The following is a 9718-nucleotide window of genomic DNA, read 5'->3' as shown; positions in this document are numbered from 1 at the left end:
ATTTAGGCGATCTGGTTTCTAGATTCAGATCATGCTCTTTATTTCTTTCTTTATACTAGAGTTTTGTACTTTCTGTTAATTTTTATTTCATGTTACATTTTCTTAATCTCTTGTTTATGCTTTTCATTTCTTTACTATACTTATGTTGTTTATTTATGTTTATCTTCTTCATTATTTTTAGCTGAGCTTATTGTGTCAAGGTGAAAAGGTTTCACTAATGGTGTTAGAATAGGTATAATATAAACTTAACATGAGACTTCAATGTTTATATCCAAGAAAATTTGTTATTAACATGTATTTTTAATCTTATTAATTCTTAATACCTTTGCTTGTTAAATGGTTAATCTAGATTTATGTTCTATAACACTTGGTACATGACAAATGTTTGATACTTTCATAGCCAACCGTAATGGTATAACCTACACCTGTACTAAAAACAAAACTTAATTTATTGTTAAACATAAGTTAGCATCAATGAATTCCTGATAATATTTAAAGAAAAAGTTTAATGTTACTTAATAAAATAATTAATATGATTATGTTAAAAATTTATAATTTGAACTATTAAGAATAAAACATCTGATTGGAACCTCCTTGTATGTGGTTTCCAGTTGATTAATAAAAAAAAATTTTATATTATACTTATTTATAATATTATTAGTGGATCCTTAACCTTGACAATTATTTTATTCTTGTTTAATCTTTTCACATAATCCTACATCTCAAAGTCCTCTTTACATCATCATCATCATCATTATATAATTTATATAGTACCACTAACCTCCCTGTTGTTCGACCGATCTTGTCGGGTTATTTATTATTTTTGACACTCACCCTGCACTTAGAAGAAGATATCAATCTTTTAATCGTGTCACTATATACGTATATTCATGAATGAATTATTGATTGAACATCAATGTGTTTGATGCGATTGAGAAATGAGTAATAAGATGAGTGCAAGATGATTTGTCAATAACTTGGGACCTTAGGTATAGAAAAAACTCTACGATGAGCGAAACTTCGTTAAAATTTTTAGAGATTCCTATATGTTTGACAAAAAGTAAATTAAAATTGTCCCATGTTTTTTTTTTCCCCCTTTATATGAATGATATAATGATTTTCGCTAACAGAGATTTACAATAAACAACTTAAATAAACTCACTCAGCTTTTTAAAGTTGCTAAAAAATTGGTCAAAAAATGAAAAAACCAACCCAAAATCCCAAATTTTTCCAAACTCTGATCTATTTTTTTTTTTTAGCAATTTGAAGGCTAATAACCACCACCATTTAATTCCCCACCCTTTCATCAAATGAAACATTTAAGCACCAAACTTGATTATTTTTATGGCTTGAGTGACGACAACCAACCACTCTCTTCTTTACTATCATTTTTTGTCAGGTTTCTATATTACTGGGACCAAAAAAACAAATAAAATAAACTTGATGATCGAAATAAACATTGGCATATATTTCAAATTAGACTTATTGTTTTCCATGTTTTAAAGTTTAGTCCCTTTTTTATTTAGTACTTCTACAATAATTGCAACACTAATTCCATCTAATTAGGCAATTGAAGGATACAATTGGAAAAAAAAATTATTTCACTTTTCATATGAACAATAACCATTAAAGACCTCATATTTCTTAGAAGTATATTTTTTGACAAAAAATCATAACCATAAATTGAAAAGTTGATGCATGCATTTAATTAAATAAATCAAGAATCATTTGTGTTAACAAACATACAAAAAATCAAGAAATTTATAAACTAAAACCCAACTAAAAAAATCAAAAGATTGTTATAAATTAAGAAATTTAATCTCACAACATGGGATAGATCCTCGATTGAAGTTAGTAATTTTATTTCTTGAAACTAATATTTATTTAATAAAAATGATAATAATAAAAAAAAAACACACTTAAGAGATTGAATAAAATTAAATAAATATAAATAAATAGAGCTAACACATAAATACAATGCCTCCTAATATCATAAAAAAAACATTGAAATCTTATTTGTAAACTAAGTAAAAAACTAAATGGTATTAAATTAAATTGAATTACATAAAAAAAATGTGTTAGTTAATATTAAAATGAAAAAAGCAAATACAAAAATTGAATAAAAAAAACAAACATTAAAGAATAAATTAGAAAAAAAAAATAAACCAACAAAAAATAATACAAAAAAACCAACCAAACACTCTAGCCTAGCCTTGATGACCAAACACGTATAGGCTTAACTTAATTTTTTTTACTTAAGAACAATATTACAATAAAAAAAAATAAATAAATAACACTTCGCTTGCCCCTTTCAATATTTCAGCCACAATGATGAATGAAAAATTCAAAAGTTCTTAAATTTTAACTTATAAACTTATTTTTCAACTCATTTTTTTTTTTCCAAAACACCTTTATCTACCATTGAAAAAATCAATCCAAAGTCAACCTAAAAATCAAAAAAAAACTCTTGAGCTTGAATCTACTACCTCAAGTAATGAAAAAACCAAAAATAAATTAGAACCTCATTAAAAAAAGAGGATATGTGGATTTTGAATTAAAAAATCTAGATTATTAAAATGCTCAGAAACATGTTATTAAACGCAAACAAAGACAGCCTCTCAATCTTCTGTTCTATTAATGACGTGGAAATAGTCGTGTAAAATAAGGTTTTATAGGCAAGTAGATGATACCTTCGCATTTCATAGCCGATAGCGAACAGCCAACCTGGTATCGCTGCTGCAGAGTTTGGATTTGAACCGGGGAATCATGGGTCACTTTGCGGGAATGTAGCAGAAAACAAGGCTGGAGCTCATAAATCAATCAATTAATAGGGATACATGTAACAACTACTAGGTTAAATAAAAGCAAAAATAAAAAAATACAAGCAGCCCTATTGTCATTTATCAGACGGCATGAGTGCTCGGCATTCAAACTTAAAAGCCACAAGCAGCACCTCCCTTCATAGCAAACATGGAGGCTCCAAACGGTGTCAAAATTATTAGATCCATCTGGCCTGTTTTCAAGTTCTGAGACTTTGATGTTGTACGACTCAGGAAATTGGATTCAATTACACATCCACTACTCCTGTTCGTTGAACTTTGCTCTATACTTCTGTATTAGTATAGTACAAAAGTCAAATACTGGCCAATCACAGGACACAATGTTTCAGAGATGGGAGGAGCCGGAACCACCTTAAAGCCAGTAATTTGCTTCAGATGCTACGTCCATTCAGACAGCATGCCATCCCAAGCAGTCTTGAGGCAGAATGTTAAATGATTGTTGTAGTTGCAGGAAACCATTCATGGGCGAGAAGGAACTGCATCAGCCATGCCTGACTCATTCATCCAGCCTGCCAAAGATATGTTTATTTTTTTAACAAATCTATGAAGACCCAGCAGCATGACTGGCCAAACCCTTGGAGCTATCATTTTTTCTCCATCGCTGTTTCTTCTTTGTTGACTTCTCTTTCTTTGAGCCACTGTCATCATGTCTCACCTTCCCAATGTCACCATTTTCTTTTGACTTTTTCTTCCGAGACTTCTCTTTAGAAGAAGCTTTCCTCTTCTTTCCAGAGGAATGTGCACTACCATCTCCAGCATGCCCACCTCCTCGTGTTAATGCTTCTTCTTCATCATCCAACTGCCAGTTGCACATAATTTCCTGTTGTCCATAATTTGACTGCAAGGGCTCCCCAGCTCCAGGCAGCAAGCTGCTAAAAGTTACCTCTCCATTTTTCCCTCCTTTGCGTTCCAGCAAAACTGGGTCAGGTCTAATTATGGTACCAAGTATGCTCCTGTTGGGTCCTAAGCTTAGGATGGTCTTCGGATTTGTCAAGGTTGTAAAAGCCATTGCAAAAGCAGATCTAATCTGCAATATGGATGGTAAAAGGACTTTCACTAAAATTTAGAGTAGCAAAAGAAATTCAAAGCTTTTTTATATTATCAATTTTGATTCATTTGATGGAAGCAAGAGGATGGTATGAGTCACACAAGTTTCTCATCCCATCTAAGGCAACAACCCGATTAGTTGAAACTTGTTAAGAGAGGTGACGTGCTACGACCTATCCTGATGCTAACCCACCCAGCATAACTCAAAGCTAAAGCAATTCATCTAGGGTACTTAGGTAAATCAAACTGAGGATATAAAAAATAGATAAGTTAGAACTCAAAATGTAATGAAATATATTAAATACAAACAAGATTTTGGAATGCTGCCCCCACATTTAAACTAAAATGAACCTTTTCGTCAAAAACCTTTATTCCTAGTGCAGTGAAAGTGTTGAAAAGCAAGCAAAAATAATATTATAACAGTGAACAAACCTGGAAATAATTGAATGAATTCTTGCCAATGTCATTCTCTGGTGCCTATTCATCATAAATAAACAGTTTTAGTTCATCAAACAGAAACAAAATAATGAGCGCTTTTTTGGAAAAAGGTCTCCAATTTTTATTTTTTTTTTAATTGTACAGTCTGATCCCAATCTCAATATTCTGGAAAAGGGTTCAGAAATGCATGCCCATAAACCAGAATACAAAGGCAAAACCAAGTGTTAACTTGTAATAGCTAAGACAGGACCCGGTCTTCCCTGGGGAATGCTTGGGAATCCTATATATAGCTCTAGAGATGCATCCAACACCCACAGAAAGCAGTAAAAGATGTAATTAAAAAATCATATCAATAATTTTTTGAGGCAACAAATCAATCCCACTCTTTGATTTGCTTAATAGTCAATTAATATATGGAAATGTCACATCTTAGTAAAGAAAGTCAACCTGTGGGTCTTCAATTGCAATGAGAAATGGCCGTCCATTGTTCATAAACCTAAAACAGAAAATGAGGTAAGATCAAACGTAATATTTTTAATAACTGCAAGCTAAAAGAAAAAATAAAAATTTTCAAGCCTAAAAGCCTTGCTTTTCCTTTACCCTTTGGTACGCTTTGAAAAGAATGTCCCAGTCCCCTTGCAAGATACACCAACATTTGTGGTGTTCAATTTGCGTCCGTAAAAATCAAAAAAGTGTATCTGCTTTCCAAAAACAGACGAGTAAGAATATAGAAGTCTACAAACTGTTACCCCCCAAAATTAAAGGGTTCATATTCTCCAATTAAGTTTACAAGAATAAAAATAAAACAGAACATATCAACTGCATCATGAACACCATGCTATCTTGAAGTTACATTGTGCTGAATAAGGGCTTGAAAACACGTACCAAGAGAAGCCCCAAATTACGTTCTAGAGAAGCCTGGCACTCCCTATGATTCTGTAGCATCAAATGTGTAATGAGGCAGTGGCAATATTGTTTGATGAGAAAAGGAAATGGTAACATGCCAAGGGAAACATCGAGATACTTTAAATTGTTTGTAAGAAGCATGATTCTATCATATCAATAAACCATAGAAAAACTCATTTGCCCTCATACAAGTAGAATGCTCTCTAGAGGTCAAATGCAAGAAAGCTCTAACAAAAAGGAAGAAAATTCCTATCTTATCTGAAATAAACTCCAGAAAGTGGTCTGTCAAGCATCCAAACCTCAGCTGAGATGAAACATGGTAGCATTTGAGGTATATTTTCTGTCTTACTAGAAATACAAATATGTAATCTCTTCATTTTACATTCATAGCTTGACCAAATAAAAGATCTTCCTAATCACCATCATTTCAATAGCTTTGATAAACTCATCGTTGTTTTGGCATCTTACAGCATATGAATAGTAGGGAATTAACGGATTAACTAGCAACAATGTGCACATGCATGCAAGCTAGAATGCAGATGAAGAATTCATTCAAAGGTTTAATTCATTACCTGCAACATTGCCATAAGCATGGCAAGCAGAGCATAAGAGCTTATGCCGCCAGAGTATACCTGCATGTTTTAAAGAAAACTTGAATCAGGCAAACAAAAAAGAACAATGATTGAGAATAAAGTGTTGACATCTATGAGAATGCTATTAGATGGCTGGTATACAGATATATACCTCGTTGAGTTCTCTTTGTTGTAGGAATACTTTCAAAATCAAACATAATGGTCGTAGTTCAGGCCACTTGGATATTGCATTCTGAAACAAACAACATTTAGCTTTGACTTCAAACTAGTTTTATACACACAAGCAACTAAAAAAAGCGTGCATGTGTGCATGTTAAGAGCAAGTGAGATGATTGTTAAACTTGTTACTCACATCATAAAGAATGAAATATCAGAAAGGAAGAGCACAGACAACAAACCTTGATAAACTCAGCAGCTATGGGTCCACCATTCACATCAAAACTGAGATCCACACAAAACATTGATCAGTTTCCAAAACAAGCAATGCAGAATGTAGTCAGAAATTTAGCTGACAAAGAGATAAAACCTACAGATTGTATATACAGCTCCTGAACCATAATATAAATGAAAAACAAAATACAAAGATTTAACAAAATTGATATATCAAATAAAAAGATCGGAGAAAAAAAGAAGGGCATCTTTGCTTAATTAAGTGTTGTAGTATAAAATATTCCTTAAAAAATTTATTAGCAAAAGTATGTAGAATTTCTTTATGACAATCTCTATATGCACTTACCCGGGCTACAAATTAAGCATCTTATAATGATCAGCCTTCATAGAGCATCTCATAATTTCAGTTTCTCATTTGGCTTCCCCCCATGTGTCATGTAAGTTTAAACCAAAAGCTACTGACTAAAATTCTATCTAGATCAAGTCCCTCAATCATAGTTCAGTATTGGATTTCCTTTATTTATTTATAAAATCACCCAATAATTGAACCAATAAGAAAGCTAATTTACCAAACCCACACTAAAAAAATAACAACATTGCAACTACTAGAACACAGTATAAGCAATCCCCCCTTTACATCTCATCTCCTTTTTTTCTTTGAAATGCATTTGGACAATTATTCAGAGGAATCAATTCAATAAGGATTGAAATGGACTACAAACCTTGAGAAAAAAAATTAATCTCAAAACATTGCAAGGAGAAAATCAAACTAGGAAATGGAAATACAAATGATAAATAGACAGACCTTATATCAAAGGCAACACCACTTCTCTTTTCAACGAATTTAACAATGGGCACACGAGCCTTTGCTATCACCTAAGACAATAAAAGAGAGCACAATAGACCTTTGTTTTTTTGGCAGCAATAGTACTCCAACTGTTGATGGAGGCATACCTGTATCTTCTTTGCAACACCCTTCTGAGACAAGGCCCTGGAAAGAGCATTTAAACCAATCTGTGGGCTTTTTAGTCCAGAATCCAGAATCACAACCTACAATCAATAGCATTTAACATAAGCTTTTGTTTCAGTTGATTAGTCAGCAGTATTCCACAGTAAATTCTTAACAAATGTCACATTATACTTACATCAATGTCACTGGTTGGAAGATAAAGTCCTGTCCTAAACGAACCAAAAACTTCCACCTACAAAGCAAACACAGCAACGCAATTTTACTAGCTTTTATGCTTCTATAAAGAAATTGTGTGGGTGAGTGAGAAAGAGAGAGGGGAACTAAGAATTACCTTACAATTGGGCCATATATATTTAATAACATCAAAAACACATCGTACAGCTTCAGCACGTGAAGCTTGTTCCTCCTGAGTTGGTGACAGAAAATCACAGAAATCCACTATCTCTGCATCACCCACCATCAGATATGAGCTCACTATAAATGCTCGTTGACCACAATTTCTCAAAACACTAAAAAGAAGCTAAAACATATTCCAAACATCACATGAAAAGTTCACAAATTTAAACTTTCCAAGTAAGCTACACATAAAAATTTAGCATACCCCCAATGTCACTCACACTGGACTTCCATAATTAAGGCCAATAAATTCTTGAAGAGATTATAGTTTTCGCTCTGTTTTATTTTATTTTATTTTTTGCTCAAGAGGGAATCGAAATTAACCAATATTGTGGTACCATCCAGATTTTAAGATACTACTAGAGTCAAATTAAATCAATGAATATGGAAAGTACTCATATTTCCTCCATAGCCTCAATATATCTAAAGAATTAATGTGCAAGAAATCAACTTTTCCCACACAAAAACAAGAATTAGGAGGACGAACCCACAAATTAAATCAACAAAAAGAAAAAAAACTAAAAAGCACTCCTTTGTCCAATATCATCAAGGTATACCTTTATGTAACTGTAACATCGGACTCCTAAATTTACTATCCCTCTAAACCACACGCTCTCCGTCATTGGTTTCGGCAAGTTCTCCGTCTCCACCTCCGCTTTCCTCTTCCCCTTAGCCTCTCCATTAACAGGCGTCTTCAGCTCCAACTCCTCATCACCGCTTCCAACATCAAGAGAGAAGAAATCAACTGCAGCAGATTCCGCAGCAGCAGCAGAATTGAAGGCGGAGAGAGAAATCTCATTGCGGAATACAGAGTAGGGTTGGAGAGGATCGGACAGCGGCGATCGAATTGGAGTGGCAGTGGGTGAAGGAGAAAGTGGGGTTAGGGTTAGGGTTTCGTAAAGAGGAATTGCTTGGGCTTGAACTGGGGATTCCATAGCTGGGAATAACTTTATTGAAAAATAAAAATAGGGGAGAAGAGTTTTGATGTTGGGTTTTGCTGTGGCAGTGAAAGGGAAAACAATGATAGGGTTTTTGTTTGCTGGGGTTTTGAATAGTTTTGTGGGGTTATATATGGGGAAGGTAGAAAGTAGAGATGGACAACAACATTGGTGCTGTTCTTGTTCTGGAACTAACTAGGGTTTTACCGTGCATGAAGTAGTAGTCGTCATCTGAATTTTACTCCTTTCCTTTTTCTAGTTAAATGAGCAATTTTTGTTCGTAGTCACTGATGCAGTGTTTTAGACTGTGATATTGTTTTTTTTTTAAAAAAATTAAAATATATATTTTTAATATTACTGTGCTAAAATGATATAAAAAATAATTATTCTTTAAAGGAGATGGTACACTGAAAAAATAAACACTAACTACATAGTTTTGAGTACCCGCCCTATGTTAAAATAGACCGGTTAAAAAAAAATAAAAGTGCAGTTGTATTTTGTTTTCTTGAATCATTATTTTGAAATTTTTAAATCATTGTTTAATTTTGTGTGTAATTACTGATTAAACCTTATAAAAAAAATATTATAATTCTAAGCCAAAGACTAGCAATCCATGATATATGTATTGTGTGAATGACAACATTTTAGATTATTAATCCACTTATATGCCATGATAGTAAGTCATATTAGGGCTGAGCATTTCCGGTTCGGTCCGGTTTTGAACCAAAATAAACAACCAAACCGAATTTTTTTAAAAAAATTTTGTGAACCGAACCGAACTTAAAATCGGTTCAAACCGATTAATTTCGGTTCGGTTCGGTTCGGTTCGGTTTGGTTTTTTTTCCTTTCAAACCCAATGGTCCTCTATACTTCTCCTGCAACCTCATACAGTAGATCCCAAGTTGCTAGAGGTGAAGATCCATTCAGGCTTCCACGGCTAAATCCTTGTCTACAACTGCACATAACGTTGATGGAGACGATCCAGACAAAACCCAACCTTGCAAATCAGGCAAAAAACCCAAGACCCGAACATTAAACCCAGAAAACATAATCAAAGAAACCAGAGCAGATCGTCCTACTTTAAAAGAAACATAAAAGAAGCAATACCTTAGTCTTTTCGGTGTTGCAAGGGAGTTCGTTTCTCTTGAAATCATCTTCAAAGGCGGAGCAATCCATTTGGTGAGTTAACCCAGCCAAGTA

The 9718-nt window shown here is 33.4% G+C and overlaps 1 protein-coding gene across 1 annotated transcript; it reads right to left on the bottom strand.

Annotated features, from left to right (window-relative positions):
* Positions 1-2803: 2803 nt before the first annotated feature.
* On the bottom strand, positions 2804-8875 carry LOC118039476 (uncharacterized). The gene is given in 14 exon segments (XM_035046182.2): positions 2804-3867; positions 4320-4364; positions 4773-4821; positions 4926-5023; positions 5211-5261; positions 5804-5863; positions 5976-6056; positions 6223-6265; positions 7020-7090; positions 7169-7264; positions 7360-7416; positions 7516-7628; positions 8138-8176; positions 8179-8875. Coding segments are annotated over 14 exon segments (1626 nt in total). The 5' UTR covers positions 8516-8875; the 3' UTR covers positions 2804-3381.
* Positions 8876-9718: the final 843 nt, after the last annotated feature.

This window comes from Populus alba, chromosome 1 (assembly GCF_005239225.2).
Source record: "Populus alba chromosome 1, ASM523922v2, whole genome shotgun sequence".
Classification (NCBI taxonomy): domain Eukaryota; kingdom Viridiplantae; phylum Streptophyta; class Magnoliopsida; order Malpighiales; family Salicaceae; genus Populus; species Populus alba.
The sequence above is the reverse complement of the archived record's forward strand: the minus strand, read 5'-3'. Positions and strand labels throughout refer to the sequence as shown.